This window comes from Heptranchias perlo, chromosome 2 (genome assembly GCF_035084215.1).
Source record: "Heptranchias perlo isolate sHepPer1 chromosome 2, sHepPer1.hap1, whole genome shotgun sequence".
Classification (NCBI taxonomy): Eukaryota; Metazoa; Chordata; class Chondrichthyes; order Hexanchiformes; family Hexanchidae; genus Heptranchias; species Heptranchias perlo.
The window spans coordinates 71,606,763-71,625,712 of NC_090326.1; the positions used below are offsets into that span (position 1 = coordinate 71,606,763).

Genomic DNA, 18,950 nt, shown 5'->3' on the forward strand with positions numbered 1-18,950 from the left:
CACCTCACACTTCTCCGGATTGAACTCCATTTGCCACTTTTCTGCCCATCTGACCGATCCATTGATATCTTCTTGCAGTCTACAGCTTTCCTCCTCACTATCAACCACACGGCCTATCTTTGTGTCATCCGCAAATTTCTTAATCATGCCCCCTACGTTTAAGTCCAAATCGTTAATGTATACCTCAAAAAGCAAAGGACCTAGTACCGAGCCCTGCGGCACCCCACTGGAAACAACCTTCCAGTCGCAAAAACACCCGTCGACCATTACCCTTTGCTTCCTGCCACTGAGCCAATTTTGGATCCAATTTGCCACATTCCCTTGGATCCCATGGGCCTTTACTTTTTTGACCAATCCGCAATGTGGGACCTTGTCAAAAGCCTTGCTAAAATCCATGTAGACGACATCAATTACGCTACCCTCATCGATCCTCCTTGTCATCGCCTCGAAAAATTGAATCAAGTTAGTCAGACACAACCTCCCCTTAACAAATTCGTGTTGACAGTCTTTGATTGGTCCATGCCTTTCTAAGTTACAGTTTATCCTGTCCCTCAGAATTGATTCCAATAATTTGCCCACTACCGAGGTTAGGCTGACTGGCCTGTAATTACTCGGTCTATCCTTCGCTCCCTTTTTAAACAACGGTACAACGTTAGCAGTCCTCCAATCCTCCGGCACAATGCCTGTATCTAGTAAAGTTTAGAAAATGATTGTTAAAGCCTCTGCTATTTCCTCCCTGGTTTCTTTTAACAGCCTGGGATACATTTCATCCGGCCCTGGTCATTTATCCACTTTCAAAGATGCTAATCCCCTTATTACTTCCTCTCTCACTATGTTTATCCCATCCAATATTTCACACTCCTCCTCCTTAACTTCAATCCCTGTATCATCCCTCTCCTTTGTGAAGACAGATGCAAAGTATTCATTAAGAACCATACACACATCTTCCGCCTCCACACATAGTTTACCTTTTTGGTCTCTAATAGGCCCTACTCTTTCCTTAGTTATCCTCTTGCTCTTAATATATTTATTAAGCATCTTTGGGTTTTCTTTGATTTTACCTGCTAATATTTTTTCATGCCCTCTCTTTGCTTTCCTAATTTCCTTTTTACTTATAATATTAATGTAGATTGCCATCCCAGTCCAGTATCATATATAGCTGGTCAATAATAAAACAGGAATTAAAACAGACAACACAGTATTTTGTATATAATGTGCAAAACAAATTACAAATGATTGGTGAGTTAATGGTAAACACTTATAAATGTTATTTTTCCATTTTCTTTTTTTGTTTAATAAAACAGCCTTTGATTGTTACTTCACAGTAATCAACTACTGATTATCACTTGATAATCTTGAAGTTACCACATCACAATTATTAATCCTTTAGTATAGATGTTATATACCAGTTACATACAGCACACTGATACCAGTTACGACACCTACCATTGATAAAAACAGGACAGGCCTAAAATTTAGCAAACGCCCTCCCATGAACAGTATATATTATATTTAAAAAATGATAAATGGGAATGATTTTATCTTAAACTTCAGGTGATAGTTGTCAGCCTTTCATATTTCACTCTTGTGGTATATGGTGTTATCTGAACTGTGAAATAGCTACCTTCAAAAATACCGTTCACCTGACGAAGGAGGAAGCCTCCGAAAGCTTGTGGAATTAAAAATAAATTTGTTGGACTATAACTTGGTGTTGTAAAATTGTTTACAATTGTCAACCCCAGTCCATCGCCGGCATCTCCACTTCAAAAATAAGAGTCTAAATGGGGTAGAGGAGCAGAGGGTACAGGTACACAAATCACTAAAAATAGCGACGCAGGTTAATAAGGCCATAAAAAAAAGCGAACCAAACATTGGGGTTCATTTCTAGAGGGATAGAATTGAAAAGCAGGGAAGATATGTTAAACTTGTATAGAACCTTGGTTAGACCACACTTGGAATACTCTGAACAGTTCTGGTCTCCAAATTATAAAAAGGATATAGAGGCACTGGAGAAGGTGTAAAAAAGATTTATAAGGATGATACCAGAACTGAGAGGATATACTTATCAGGAAAGGCTGAACAGGCTGGGGCTCTTTTCTCTAGAAAAGAGAAGACTGAGGCACGACCTGATAGACGTCTTTAAGATTACAAAAGGGTTTGAGAGGGTGAACGTAGAGAAGATGTTTCCACTTGCAGGGGAGACCAGAACTAGGGGCCAGAAATATAAGATAGTTATTAATAAATCCAATTGGGAATGCAGGAGAAACTTCTTTACCCAGAGAGTGATTAGAATGTGAAACACGTTACCACAAGGAGCAGTTGAGGCGACTCGCATAGATACATTTAAGGGGAAGCTAGATAAACACATGAGGGAGAATGGAATAGAAGGATGTGTTGATGGGGTTAGATGAAGAAGGGTGGGTGGAGGCTTGTGTGGAGCATAAACATGGGCACAGACCTGTTGAGCCGAATGGCCTGTTTCTGTGCTGTACATTCTATGTAATTTATGTAATTTTAGCTCCCTTATTCTGTACTTATTCCATTCAATTCTTTGGCCTGGTGGTGAAGTAAATGATGTACTAACATACTGCTTCACTAAATGGTACAACTGGTTCATATATGTGATTCCACTGAAGTGCTAGGGATAGAGGGTATGACAACCTAGGCTGACCTTGTGCATTTCCTAGCACATGGCCAAAGAAGCCTGGAAATGGATCACTGGAATTGCCAACAATTTTTTTTTGAATAAAGCATAACAAATATAGCAGCACAAGTCTCTTGATGCACAGTGCCCAGCAAGAAAAACAAGAACTCCAAAATACAATCTTTCAGCTGTGCAATCTCCTTCTCCCCAAGGTCTCAGTATCTGGCTAATTATGGAAACTGGTATATTGTCAATTCAGGCATACTGTTGTTCTGGGTTTTTAAACAGGAGAAGTTAGTGAGGTAGAGAGGGAAAATGCACCCATTCATTCGGTTAACACTAACCTAAATCACACTTAATTGTTTTCTTGAAAATATTTTTTTCTTTTTGGACAAGGGTATGTGATGAAGGGGAACCTAATGAAGGTGAGAGGAAATGGAGGAATATTAACAATAATTAACTGCACTGTTAGATAGTACCGCACTGTAATGGATTAGTTTCTGTTCAAACAGTATTCTTCATTATAATATAGCATTAATTAGATATTTATATCATGAACTTCTCCAGAAATCTTGTACTAAGATAAAAGTGGCTTCCTAAATATAAAGTTTCAAGAATATTTCAACAACCAGTGGGGTCAATTATACAACTGTGAGTAGCCAAAAAAAAGAGAAATAATCTCATTATGGTAGTTAGGAGCCACTCTCCAGAAAGGACTAGATATTCAAGTAGTGAAATCATCATTTTTTTGCCCTAACTTCTCATCACAATTATCCACTAATAAAACATCACTTTTCAGTATCAAATATATCAAATACAGAATACTACAACAATCTGAATTCACTATTTATTCCACAAGTAAAGCGGACTCCATAAGTTATGAGTGACGAAGCCAGTTTCTTAAATAAAATAAACATTACATTTAACACATTACTGTACAGTATCCCCTTTCGACAGTATACATTTTTAATAGTAAGTAGACATTTAAATATCGTTTAAAAATTAAACTTACCGTTCGTGCGGTCATTTTTATTTTCAGACACAGATTATTTTTTTCCTGCTGTGGTATGGAATAGTAATCATGAAATGACAGTAATCATGCTTTAGAAAGCACATGGGAGTTGTGTGCACATGTGCATTTTTTTAGGAGAATTAAAGAGCCTATAGATAATGACAATGTGTGTGCATGTGATCTTAATTGTCATTAAACTGATGATGGTGTCTCATAGAGAAGTAATTATGGTTGCAATATTATATCAAGCAAAAAAGTATTTATCTCCATATTTATTGGCCACATATGAACCTATTTTCTGTAACAGGGAATTGAAAGTGCTCCAGCCAATTGATGGACAAGACCACAGGCATTAAACACCCAGCATATCTGCAGTAATGAAGAGTTCTCCATTACTATCTGAAACCAGACTGTAGCCCTGATTTTTACCTAACCCGCCTGCCGAGAAGTCAATGGAGTGGAAAATCGGTCGTCGGGCCCGAACTCGCCTCATTTTCACCGGGGGGATTAGGTTAAAAGCGGGGCTTGTGATTCTTGAAAATTGCAAGTGCCCAATAAACATAAGTTAAAAGCTCAAACAGCAGCCAAAACTGCAGCTGACCAGTAATGCCTGCACCAAATCTACCACGAATAACAAACTGACTAAAGCAATCAACTTGCAGTTTCATCCTTTGAATGGAGCTTCCTATCCTCAATTCACCAGTACAATTTAAATCCATGATTATTGAAACAAATATGCTACATAATGTTCTCTTGTAATTTACTGCAAATCATTCTTTGATAATAATGACACAAAGGAGTCAAACCCTTCCTGTAAATGTTATAGCATTTAGTGGTGAGGCAACTGAAGTCTCTCAGCAATGGTAAGGCACAGAAAGTGTAACTGAAAGCTAAAATAAAAACAACACATACTGTTTTATATGAAGAAACAGAGGCTGGAAAGTAACTATTAACAATCTAACCCTGGCCTCGAATATTTACAAACTACTCTTGCAAATCATGATAGTATCTGGAACACTCAGTCAGAAGATATAATTTATCTCCTTGTATTTTCTGAAAATTGTATTCTGTAATGTCCAAATTTCTAAGATCTGAGCTACGATATATTCCTGTAATATGAGCCTCCTCCCTGTGTGGTTAACCTCAATCCAGAAGAGGTGCCCAACATTTTTCACAAATAAAAATAAACAAAATAATATCTTGTTAAAATAGCACTTTAAAACAATTCACAATTGGTCACAGGATGAATTAGAAATGTGTGCTGGGTCCAAAATTAGTTGAGGATTTATATATGCACTCACAGTGAGTACATACATTAAACCTCAAATTCACGTGATTATCCATCATTCAACGCATAATTCACTCCCAGAGATTTATTTAATTTTTCACTCATTGTTGCCAATCAGTGAGGTACCAGTCTGATAAGCAATAAATTTAATGAAAAATTCGATGAGTTACTTTGTCCTACATTCATTACCCAGATGAAAGATCACTGTTTGAATATGTGAATTTGACACAATATCACAACTAATGAGAAAACACAATGCAGTTTTAACTGAGTCTCGGGCTATACAATACAGCAAATTACTGCTGAATGCTTGCAAGACAATAGTAAGATAAAGCCATTAAATATTTGACCCAATCTTGCAATCATACTTACCTCAGTGTTTAAAGCGATGATGGAAAGTGATTCTTTATTTATCAAAGTTCACTTTTCTCCACATAAGGCCAAGATCAAGTATGCTTCACCGTGGGAGATCACTAGGTCTGGGAAATAGTGAAGTACAAGAGGAACCACTGAATATGACAGGCGTCTGCATATCGAATCACGCATATTATGAAGATTGCTAAAACGTTAAAACAATGACCCAGATTTTGCTGGAGCGTGCTCTGCCAGTTGGACTTTTTCCCTCATCCTTCAGCTCAAGAAATTTTTGACCTGCAAGTTGCTGGAAGTGCGAGCTGATAATAGTCTATCTCCTTAACCAATGACATTTAAGGGTTGAAACAGGAACAGAGGAACAACGGAGAAGGAAATAGGGTGAATTATAGTCAAATCAGATACAGAAAGAAAAATAAAGAGAGAGAAAGAAAGATTGGATTAAGAGAGAGAAAAAAGAGTCAGAAAGGAAAAGTAAGAAAAAAATTTTAAAATTCTCGAACAAAAATTGTTCCCTTTCTGGGCCGGAGGGGTTGAGTGGCATTGCAGAAGCATAAATCTCCTCCTTAAAAAGGTACTTACGCTGTTAAGTGCCAGCCCTAAGTTTCTGTGGCTAGTTTAATTGACAATTAATGTGCAAATCCAGCAATTTCATGAAACTCACAGGGAGGTTGAGGGCGAGCTGCCATTTTCGTGAGGCTAACGGTGGAGTGGCGCAAATCATTCAGCAACTTGTGGCGATTCACAATTCATGGGGTATCTCTTCCTCGCCACAAATTGCTGGACGATTTACACATTGATGACGCAAGCTAAGTGCACTGGATACAGCAAAGGCCATGGGCCCCAACAACATCCCAGCTGTAGTGCTGAAGACTTGTGCTCCAGAACTAGCTGCGCCTCTCGCCAAACTGTTCCAGTACAGCTACAACACTGGCATCTACCCAACAATGTGGAAAATTGCCCAGGTATGTCCTGTCCACAAAAAGCAGGACAAATCCAATCCGGCCAATTATGCCCCATCAGTCTACTCTCAATCATCAGCAAAGTGATGGAAGGTGTCGTTGACAGTGCTATCAAGTGGCACTTACTCACCAATAACCTGCTCACCGATGCTCAGTTTGGGTTCCACCAAGACCACTCGGCTCCAGACCTCATTACAGCCTTGGTCCAAACATGGACAAAAGAGCTGAATTCCAGAGGTGAGGTGAGAGTGACTGCCCTTGACATCAAGGCAGTGTTTGACCGAGTGTGGCATCAAGGAGCCCTAATAAAATTGAAGTCAATGGGAATCAGGGGGAAAACTCTCCAGTGGCTGGAGTCATACCTAGCACAAAGGAAGATGGTAGTGGTTGTTGGAGGCCAATCATCTCAGCCCCAGGACATTGCTGCAGGAGTTCCTTAGGGCAGTGTCCTAGGCCCAACCATCTGCAGCTGCTTCATCAATGACCTTCCCTCCATCATAAGGTCAGAAATGGGGATGTTCGCTGATGATTGCACAGTGTTCAGTTGCATTCACAGCCCCTCAGATAATGAAGCAGTCCGTGCCCACATGCAGCAAGACCTGGACTGGACAACATCCAGGCTTGGGCCGATAAGTGGCAAGTAACATTCACGCCAGACAAGTGCCAGGCAATGACCAACTCCAACAAGAGAGAGTCTAACCACCTCCGCTTGACATTCAACGGCATTACCATCACCAAATCCCCCACCATCAACATCCTGGGGGTCACCATTGACCAGAAACTTAACTGGACCAGCCACATAAATACTGTGGCTACAAGAGCAGGTCAGAGGCTGGGTATTCTGCGGTGAGTGATTCACCTCTTGACTCCCCAAAGCCTTTCCACCATCTACAAGGCACAAGTCAGGAGTGTGATGGAATACTCTCCACTTGCCTGGATGAGTGCAGCTCCAACAACACTCAAGAAGCTCGACACCATCCAGGACAAAGCAGCCCACTTGGTTGGCACCCTATCCACCACCCTATTCATTCACTCCCTTCACCACCGGCGCACTGTGGCTGCAATGTGTACCATCCACAAGATGCACTGCAGCAACTCGCCAAGGCTTCTTCGACAGCACCTCCCAAACCTGCGACCTCTACCACCTAGAAGGACAAGGGCAGCAGGCACATGGGAACAACACCACCTGCACGTTCCCCTCCAATCACACACCATCCCGACTTGGAAATACATCGCCGTTCCTTCGTCGTCGCTGGGTCAAAATCCTGGAACTCCCTACCTAACAGCACTGTGGGAGAACCTTCACCACACGGACTGCAGCGGTTCAAGAAGGCGGCTCACCACCACCTTCTCAAGGGCAATAGGGATGGGCAACAAATGCTGGCCTTGCCGGGGATGCCCACGTCCCATGAACGAATAAAAAAAAGCGCCATTAAACTTGCCGTTATTTTGGCAGCAAAATCTAGGCCAATATCTTTTCATTAAATAACCAATCTTGTTCAGATGATGAGTATTATTGGCATTAAAGTATCCATATCAGAAATGAGATGGGGAGAAAGTGTGACAAATGGCAAGTTGTTAATGGAGGCTGCATTACTCAATTACATTCAGGGCTAGTGTAGTGGGAACAGACGGCCAGAAAATAGATCACAAAGGGATGGGAACTCCCAAAACCATATATGGAGACTGAGGAAAAATAGAATATATGGTGATGGTTAGGAAATACATGCATGAGACATCTATTTGATGATTCACTTATAAATTATTTTTAGCCACATAAAGAATGTATTAATGCATAAAGTACACAAATACATGGCTAAGCTAAATCTTTGGTTTCAATTATAGGTATTTAAAACTGGCTTCTTAGCCTAAGTTTACTTTGTAGTTATTATAGCATCAAAAATAGTTTGCTGGAATCATCATGAGTCATAGCAAAGAGCATTGATACAGCACTCAAACATGAACTGGACTGATTCATGACAAGGAACAGAGTAATGTGGAATTAGGGCAGGAGAGAGGTGAAAAAAGCAGTTAACTAGGAAGTGGATGATGGACTGAGTAGGATGGGCTGACTGGGCTTTTCTCATTCCTATATCCTTATGTTCTTTAATATTGCTAACATTGCTTGTGTAATCTTTTCTCCATCATGCCAAAGGTTGATTATTTTGTGTGTAATTTAGTTGAACAAGAGCTGTTGTATACTTGCTAGATTCATGCACACAGTGTATTGTTATGTCAGTCTGTGACAAGTGACATCAAGACTGTGTCAACACAATATACTACACTACTGTTTCAGAATACAGACGATTCTGGAAACTGAACATCAATGTCAAGCCTGACATAGTTTACACTCAGATAAAACTGCTATCAAAATATCTACGAGCCAAAAAGTGGCTGGACAGTTTTATTGACAATGTGATACCAGCATTTGATTGTTTACATTGGCGATTTTATTTTGGTATGAACTGAATACTGTTTTCGCAAGGGTACAAAACCTTATCAGCCTTCTACAAAAATATTCTCTTCCACAAGCTCTTTTATCCCTATGCCTGATGTGAAATCAGGTTTTCTTGTGCATAGCCAAGAACAATCAATCGCACCTTGAAAATAAAACTGATTGTATTGCACAATCGTACGCTAGACAGAATTTTTGAGGACCTAATTTTTTTACTCTTAAAATTAAAATTAAAAAATGAGCCATTCAATTTTAACTAAAACATGCTAAATTTGTGAGAACGTTACTGTATTGTAACCACAAATGATTCCTTTTATATAAAAAGTACCAACAATATTGACATGTTTAAGGATTTGTTACACAAGTTTAATTTTCATACAAGAGGCGATCGATCCAACTCACAACTGTAAAAACAAACCAAATCGTATTTAATTTGCAATGTATGTAAAATAAATGCTGTTAAGATACTTGCATATCTAGACCCTTAAGCTGCTTGTAAACGTTCCAGGCATGAAAATGCTGACGACACTCATACACTGTATGCTCACTGACATTTCTTCATGCTAATTAACACATTTTGTTACACATTATACAGTTTTCTCATTCACCATTCACCCAGAACACAATCTTTGAATTAATCTGTTTTCCAGTCTATGCTGACCATTTCATTTATAATTTTAATGTGAGTTGTCTTTAATTTGCCTCATCAGCAGAGGAACCAGTATTTGGTCTTATTCTGAAAGTGCAGACAGTTTTGAAACCCATATCTGCTCTCATCGTTTTTTTTAAGAGTCAATCTTATTCATTATGAAATATAATTGATTTACCTTTTTCTAAGTCAAACATTTAAAAGAAAAACATCCAATGACTTGCAATGAGCAGTATCCAACATAAATAAATGGAGATGGTTAATTATTTGGAATCAAACATAATTCAGGGCTACACCTTTTAACAAATATTTAATCAGAAATGACATTTTACTCTCGCTTGAGAGTAATCAAAATCAAAATCTCCAATCATACCACCTATATTTAGTCAATCAGTAGCTGTACTCCCACATAGCAGAGCCTTTCTGGAGTTGTTCATAAAAACTAAACTAAACCACAATAATACCAATATAAGAAAATGATGCTGCAGCTCAAGAAAAGTGCATACACAAGGTACATTTAAAAGTGCTTTGCTTCATAGTGGTAAAAACCATTACCATTCTCACAGTTATAAGAATCCTCTCCCTGACCTAATCATACCTTGTTTCCTGTTTAACAAGTAATACTGCCCACTCCTGTTATTTCAGTCATTTTTTGCAGGAAAAAATCAAAATATCCAGTAATTTGAATTAGGCAACTTAAATAAAACAGTATAGGAGTTGTTCTGTGCATTAAAAACTATGAATTAACAGGCAATTCAAAATAATTGATTTTAAATTAAAAGTAATAGACAGTGGTTATACTTGCATATGACACTAAACCAGAAACTTGGATTCCCCCTCCCTCCATATCCTGTCTGACTTCCATATTTTTAATTATTTATTCACATTTAGACAGTTAACATATTGAGTGCAATACACTACAATATTTATTATTTTGTAAAAAGTAAATAAAGGCGCTTTCTTTCTGGCTCAGCTAATAATCTTACTTCTTTTTTTACAGAAATAAAAGTATAAATATATTTTACATCATTCACAAATAATACAGAAGTTTTATTATTTTGGAAGGAACAATGTTCTTCGAAAGTTGTTCTGTGGTTGATTACTAATACTCAGTAAGTACTTAGCAGACCCTGTGATGTGACAGAAGTGCAAACTCTCCACCCTTCCCTCATACTGCAATATCCACAAAGACAGAACAGTCAATATAGTTTAAGAAACTGTGGGACAGGTTTGCTTCTGGCAACATCAGGGTGGGCAGTGGACAGAGCAATCGGGGCGTCCACCCAATGTTGTTAGGGTGGTCAGGCCTCATTATAATAATATAGAACCCCAATTTAAGAATTTTAATAAAGCTCTGCCTGTTTCAGGTGGGAGCATCATCACCTATTTCAAGGCCTACTCAAAAATTATGTCCGGCGTGAAGACAGTATTAAGTTATATTTTAGAATTTTCATATTGCTACGGCCCTGTTGACGCTGAAAAACAAGACTGCAGTGAGACAAAAATTGCACCCTGCAATTTTTCTTTAAATTTTGTTACAAACATAGTGAGTAAGACAATAAGAGTGACACTGCAAAATTAGGCCTGTTTCCAGGTCTCTATAATGCTAATTTTAGAATCTGGTAAATCAATTATGAAGAAATCTTCATTTAGAAAAGAGATGACTAGCAGACTATTCTGATGAAGGGTAGACACCCAAAATGTCATAACCTGGCTTTCCTCTTTACAGATGCTCACTGACCTGTTATATATTTCCAGTGATTCCTGTTTTTATTTCATGCTTTTCAGCATTTGCAGTTTTTCCTTTTTATTTTATTTTTTACATACAGTTTTGAAATACCAATCATTAGACATTGAAAAGCAGCAACTTCTTTACGCTATATTTTAGGTTTTTTTTACCCACTACTCTGCACATTCAGCGGTTCAATTCAAATTAATAAAGTATATCAAACAGAATGCATCTGACTGCATTACTTGGTATCTTTTGGGAGACTACAGATTGTAAAGCCACATAATGACAGGTAGTATAACCATCCCAACTAAAAACAAATGTCATAAACAACTTCAAAGAGTCCAGAGTGGTTTTATCTTAGCGTAGGACAAATAACAGAATGATGTGTAAATTTGATACACTCAGAATTCAAGCTATATAAAAATAACAAAAGGATTCCAGGACCATATTTAGTTTTATATTGTGCGCACATCCGTGGACACATAGGGTGGAACTTTCAACTTTGACAGGGGTGTAAAATGGGCGATATCGAATCAGTCACTCATTATATATCCCGTCCGATTTTCCTTTCCGGGCAGGGCATGTAACAGACAACTGCTCCATTATCGCCAGTTTTACAATGCTGAAGTTGAAAGTTCAGTGATTGCCTTGGATGAACAAGTCCAAAGCATACTCCAAATAGCAAGATAAATAAATCTTCAAATTGTTTGCTATGGTGCTGCCAAATTAATAACACTGAAGTAAAAATACTTATATAGCATCTTTAACACAATAAAATGCCCCAAAGTGCCTCACAGAAGAATAAGGGTTAGAGGTGATAACTGAAAGCAAGATGAAAGAGGCATGTTTTGAGAGTACTTCTGAAGGAGGGGAGAGAGGTAACAAGCCAGAGGAGTTGTGGAGAGTTCCAGAGTGCAGGGCTCAAATGTCCAAAGGTTTTGCAACCAAAATTAGAACAAAAAGAATGAGGGATGCAAATGAGGACAGAATCAGAGGAGCAAGATTGCAGAGGTAGGGAGGCTATGGAGGAATTTGTAGAGGAGGACAAGGATTTTTGAAGTTGATTCGTAGGCAGATGGGAAGCCAGTGAAGTTTATAAGCATAGAGGTGATAGAGGAACTGGACCTACTGCAGGATAGACTACGGAGAGTGGAGATTTGGACAAGTCACGATTTGTAAATAGCAGAGCTCGGGAGACCCGGAATTGAGAGTGGAGGCTATGAAAGCATGGGTGAGCATTTCAGCAGCAATGGAGTGAGAAGATGCAGAGATGAGTAATGCTGCAGAGATGATCTTGGTGGTAGCAAGGAGGTGGGGTTGAAGCTCAGCTCAGAGTCAAATAGGACATCAAGGGGCTGAACTTCAGGATTCTTCGGCTCGTCCTCCGTAACTTCAGTGTTTATGTAATTTTTCAAAGGTTTCCGCAGCTCTTCCGATGAAGTTCCACTCTTATCTATCCAATCATAGCCGGAGAATCTCCAGCAATGGCTTTGCTTCCCCTCCCCCCCACCCTGCACTGTTACTTCAGAAGTCCCCCTAGGATCTATCCTTGGCCTCCTCCAGCAATGTGATCCGAATTCATGACATCAGGTTTCACATGTATGCTGATGACATCCAGCTCTTTCTCTCCACCTATTCTGGTCCGATTATGCTTCCGTGAAGCACCTTGGGACATTTTACAATATTAAAGGTGCTATATAAAAGAAAGTTGTTGTTGTTGAAGTTATGACAGACAAGTGGGAGAACCCTCAAAGAAATTCACCTCGCAAGACTGCACACTGTTTGGCTTAGTCTGAGGAAGCTAAGAGAGCGAGGAAGTCAGATACTAAGATGCAGAGTTTTAGATGGGAGTCAAGCACGATGGCTTCTATTTGCTGCTGTTGAATCACTGGAAATTATTGCTTATCCAGGACTTGGTATCAGCCAGCCAGTCAGACAGAACAGTGATGATTCAAGAGTTAAGAATGGTGGCATAGAGGTAAAGCTGGGTATTGTCAGTACACATTTGAAAACTGACCCTATGAATGATGTCCTGTGGACAAGAAAAATAAATGAATCAAGGATGGGATCTTGGGTGCACCTAATGTGACAGAGAAGGCGGGGAATGAATAGCTATTACAGGAGTTGTTCTGGCTGCATGAGAGCAGGTAGGAGTGGAACCAAGCCACGGCATGGAGGAAGATCCCACAACAGAGACAGTGGAGAAGTATCGGAACACAGGAACAGGAGTAGGCCATTCAGCCCCTCGAGCCTGCTCCACCATTCAATGAGATCATGGTTGATCTGTATCCTAACTCCATCCACCTACCTTGGCTCCATATCCCTTAATACCCTTGGCTAGCAAAATCTATTGATCTCAGATTTAAAGTATGGAGTACTTGACTCTATTGAATGCCGCAGAAAGGTTGGAGGGGGTCACAAAGGATGTTATAGGAAACTTTGATGTGGCAATTGATGCTATGGGCAGGGAGGAAACTGGATTTATGAAGTTCAAAGAGAGGAGTGACAAAAGAGATGCTTACATAGCTAGGTGGTGATAATACATTTGAGGACTTTAGAATGGAAAGGAGGGTTGGAGATTGACTATATTTGTATGCAAATAACATGCTTTCCTATATTACAACAGTGACCATACTTGAAAAGGACCCCATTGGCTGTGAAACACTTTGGGGTGCCCTGATGTGAATGATGCTATATAAATATTTTCTTTCTTTCTTTCTGTGTGTATTGGTACACACCTTGCACATTGTGCTAACAGTCCAAATCTTGACAGTTTAATGCCCACTGTGCCCAGATAAGAGCAGAATGGACCCAATCCTTATATGAACATGCATAGATTGCCTTAAGCTGACAAATAAAAACTGCATTTTATTATTCTTTTATTCCCCCAATTTTCTTCCCTCATCTTCTGAAAGTATTGACTCTTGCTGGGGTAGGCAAACAAAGGTAGTAAAAGATGGTGTGGACTCTGCACATAACAATGTGAATGGGCAAATTATAATGGGAAAACCATATTTATTTGAAATGTGAATACATAATCGGACTAATAGTTGAACTGCACAATTGTGAATGTGTCTGAATGCTATATTGAAAGTTTAACCGTGTAGCTCTTTCAATGAACTCATATCCACTGTGAGACATTCTCATTTGTATTTCTACTTAGTGGGGGTTAAATCAGATAAGGCAACAAACCGGGTGCGGGTACCACGATCCACGATTAAACCATGCCTGGTACTTCCGTCACAGGCAGGACAAGACATTCATGCCACACCTCACCAATCTACCGGTCCGAGTTGGTACCAGGCCTGCGAAAGTGCGTGCACCAAGGTTCTCTGCTGATGCACTAGAGGCCTTAGTGCAAGAGGTGGACAGAAGAAGGGACATCCTATATCTGCGGTGGGGGGGGGGGAGGGTAAAAGGCCCTCCAGACATATGCTCAAAAGGCAGTGGGAGGCAAAAGGGGACAAAGTCAATGCCAGGCGCATAGCACCATGAACATGGATGCAGTAAAGGAAGAAGTTCAATGCTTTGACATGAGTGGTCAAGGTGAGTGAGGTCAACTATCAAGTGGCGTCTCCTACCAACTGCACCACTAGCCGCATCCACTGCTCCATGCACTACAGCCCCCTATCACCCGCATACCAACACACTCTTTCCATCAGTACGCAACTTTTCCAATCAGATGCTTCCTCTCACCCTTACACATTAACACTGTTGCAAGCCGCCCACCAACAACTCACAGGCCACACACACTGGCAGCTATTCAATCATGGCAGGCACATCACCCAGACACATGTCCCGCTTTCTTGCAGGAGAAGGTGGTGCTTAACAGGAGGCAGCAAGTGGCAGTGGCATTTAGCCCCTCAAGCCTGTTCCGCCATCCTGTGACCTAACTCCATATACCTGCCTTAGCCCAATATCCCTTAATACCCTTGGTTCACAGAAATCTATCAATCTCAGATTTAAAATTCACAAGTGAGCTGGCATTAACTGCCGTTTGCAGAACAGCATTCCAAACTTCTCCCACCCTGGCTCTAAATGTCAGGCTATGATCCCTCGTCCTCGTATTCAAGTATAGGGGACCTCCAAAAACAGTTACAAATGCATCAGCAGCCAGAAACAATAATCCATCAACTAACCTGTAAATCCTGCATGGTCCCTTTAAATAGCGCTGGTGGTGGTCCTCCAGGCACTCTAAGACACGTTCAGATGATAGCGGTTAAGACAGTGCTTTGAGTGGAGCATTAAGTGCCAAAATTGTGTCTATCACTTTAAATCAGCGTTGCACACTGATCAAACGAATATTCTCCCTACTTTACCAGATGCCAGCTTTCATTATTTGCACCTACGTGAAACCCTTTAACAAGATGGCATCCGGCACACGCATGCATGTGCATCCAAGACACCATCTTTGATCTCCGGGAGGCTGCGTAGCGCCGAAACAACGGGCATTACATGGCCCAATTTACTGCCCAGTGTCTTTAAATATTATTGTTAGATATTCAAGTTGAAGAAAAACTGCAACTTTTGTATTTCACTCCAGAAAGTATTTTTTATTTATTTATTAAGTAACCCCAAGCTTTATTCTGAAGTAATCCTTGCAATATATGGATTCCACTAAAAGAGAAAGGAATGGCAGCGCCTGAATTCAAATACATCTGTTGCGTAATTTCTTTTAAATCATTAAATCAAAGATGCCAAAATCAGGTACAAAATCCCAATCAGATACAATCATTTCCCCAAAAAGAAATAAAAATGGTACACTACCAAAAAAAACACTGGACATTATATACTAAAATGTTGTATATCATATTGTTAATATTATATATTGTATTTTGACCAAAACAGAAGCACCTTTATTTTCATGTAGGAAATATAAATGATACAACCTAATGGGTAGACCTTAAATGAACAAGGCATAGATGTATTCCAATTGTATAATTCCTTTAGGAATGAAAAAATCTATAAATTCTTTATACATCCTTTGTGCTCATCGATGTGGTGAAAATCAACTATGTTTAGTTAAAGATAGTTATTGTCTTCATTTAATGGGAAAATAGAACACAAATCCTTCATCTGAAACAAGTAAAACTTTAACTGTTAGATGGACAAACAATTTTTAGAGGGAATTTAGAACCTCAGATCATCAATGAAAGTGACTAAGTAAAATTGACTTCTTATGGCAGCATAGGCCTGAAATTACTTTTGGTGATAGTGATGGACAAGCAATTAAAATGTTCATACAACAGTTCTCTGCTGTTGTAACGCAAGCATCAATTTGTTTATTTGTTTATTTCCAATGGGTCAATGTCTCAGCTAATATTGCGGACAGAGGAATATCACACAAGTGCGTTAAGCATTTGGCCATTAAAATCAACAGTCATCTACGCATAATATTTCACATATTTCACATAAATATTAATTTTTAAATTGCAACCTATAATCAATAACTATGCATCTAACCTTGTTATTGTAACTAGAATTGCCCACCTTGTTCTGCAATACAAAGCACTGTAGCAATCTTCATAATATCCTACTTCCTGTTGATCACTCACAATTAGCACAATCATTAATGCTTGTCACTGTCACAGCCAGGAAAATAATAGAATGCTTGTTCCATGGGTTGTGCAGACAATTTTTGTGACATTCCTCATTCAATAAATGCCGTATGCAAAAAAAAAGAGAATGTTTTAATTCAGCAATTTAAAAAAAGTAAGGATATTAAAGGTGTTCTTACCTTCTTGTCTTCCTGATCATTTGCTTGCCTCTTATCCTGACTGTGGCTGTCAGTGACAGTTGCACTCTCCTCTTGCTGCCCATCCTGCTGTTCCTGCTGCTGCTGCTGTTGCTGACAGCCACTGCCTCCAGACCCTTGCGCGTGGGGGATGGGCTCCGAGCTCCCGTTCTCCCGACACTGAGAAACTCCGTTTACATCCATCTCGATCTTCCAATTCACTACATCGCACAATATTTAAAACAACAAAAAGCAGATTATCTCAACGCCGCCTTTTGAAAGGGGAAGGGGGGGAGGTGCTACAATCCGACCAACGCGCCCGAGAGCCGTAGAATGAGGCACAAATCGCAGACTTTTTAATTTGTCCTTGTGCAATGGCCTTCAATCGCCCCTAAAAAAAAGCAAACGCTAACTAAGCAGATCGCTAACGAGCGAGATAAACTCGGCGTTCAGTGGGTTGTGATTATTTACTTTATCGTTGGGTGTTGGGTCGCTTCCACCACAGCTCTGGACCCATCCCAAAGTTACAAAAAGAAAGAAAAAAAATCTCAGGGATTATTGCAGTGTGGCTGATGGTGTTAGCTTTAAAAACCGCTTATAAATGACAACCAAAAGTTAAAACCTCCCCCGAGTGAATTACAAAAAGCACACACAACCTCGAAAGGCAGATGCAAGAAATGATTTTCAAACCTGCGAAATGTGACGCCGATGATGACACTCGGGCATTTACACGGTTCTTTTGGTTCCGATGTTGTTCATCTATCCTCTGTGTGACCGTGGCTTCTCTCTCTCACTCAGACTCCGCCGGCGTCGCGCCACGCAGCATTGCACAAGGAGAACTGGAGTAAAGAGAAAACAAGGGGCAAATTCAGAGAGGAAATCGAAATCTCTACTATCCACTCAAGTCTTGAAAAGCCTACTGTTTGCAGTTTCACAAATAAAAGAGGGTTCACATTAAACTGATCTCTGTATAATAATAACTCTTTTGAATGAGACTCGGGTAAAATTGTATCAACTTCAAAAATTATTACTCAGCGATACATTTTCAGTAACCTCTTCCACCCCAACCCCCAGCCATTATAATATAGTACAGATGGCTATTTCACTGCATAAATATATATTGATGAAAACGAAAGTTTACAAATTAAAATATTAGTCTATGATTGCACATTTAACCAGCAAGTTTTAAGAACTACTGAAACATCAAATTTCACCAGACGTTAATACAATCACTATACAGCTTGTAACATTTCAGCAATAATTGATTCAAAATATGTCATAATTGATGCTTAATTTTATAAAATTTCAGAATATATGGAAAATAATGGACAGTGGCTGTATTTCAAAGCCAATAATTTATTCACGGGCACAGATAATATAAAACATTAGAGTGGAGTTTAAATAGTTTATAACTGAAATGTTACAAGCTATATAGTGATTGTATTAACGTCTGGTGAAATTTCATGTTTCAGTAGTTTTTAAAACTTGCTGGTTAAATATGCAATCATACACTAATACTTTAATTTGTAAACTTTTGTTTTCATCAATATATATTTATACAGTGAAATAGACCTATATTGTAATACCACTGTACTATATTATGATTTGAACTTATTCCTCCATATATTTATTATATTTTAAGATCTACTAACAGATCTCTTGTGCCATTGCTGAGAGTGCAAAGCAAGATGGTGTGCAAGATATACAGGTTGAGTTAGATATCTAATATTTAGCAGTAATGGGTAGAGTGAGTGAGGTTTAGTTGCACTGGTGTTGGTGCTGCACTTTGGTAGTACTGGCGGTGATTCAAGGCTTTGGTAGCACTGGAAATGGTCCTGGTCTTTGATAAAACTGGCAGATGAATGTTGGCTTTGGCAGATCAGGGCTGCAAACCTGGCAGTTTTTTTTATTCGTTCATGGGATGTGGGCTTCGCTGGCGAGGCCGGCATTTATTGCCCATCCCTAATTGCCCTTGAGAAGGTGGTGGTGAGCCGCCTCCTTGAACCGCTGCAGTCCGTGTGGTGAAGGTTCTCCCACAGTGCTGTTAGGAAAGGAGTTGTGCCTGGATCATGGTCACTGGTGCCCTCTAAAACTGATCCAGG

At 39.5% G+C, this 18,950-nt stretch overlaps 1 protein-coding gene across 4 annotated transcripts in view; it reads right to left on the reverse strand.

Moving 5' to 3' along the window:
• The window catches only part of rbms3 (RNA binding motif, single stranded interacting protein), a 1,271,925-nt gene extending 1,254,295 nt beyond the window's left edge, over nucleotides 1-17,630 (reverse strand). For all 4 annotated transcript variants that reach the window (XM_068002709.1, XM_068002716.1, XM_068002698.1 and 1 more), the window contains exons 1-2: nucleotides 17,539-17,630; nucleotides 16,852-17,069 (exon numbers count right to left, since the gene is read on the reverse strand). In XM_068002709.1, coding sequence (XP_067858810.1) covers nucleotides 16,852-17,052 — 201 coding nt within the window. In that variant the 5' untranslated portion in view covers nucleotides 17,053-17,069; nucleotides 17,539-17,630. The remainder of the gene's footprint in view (nucleotides 1-16,851; nucleotides 17,070-17,538) is intronic.
• Nucleotides 17,631-18,950: the final 1,320 nt, after the last annotated feature.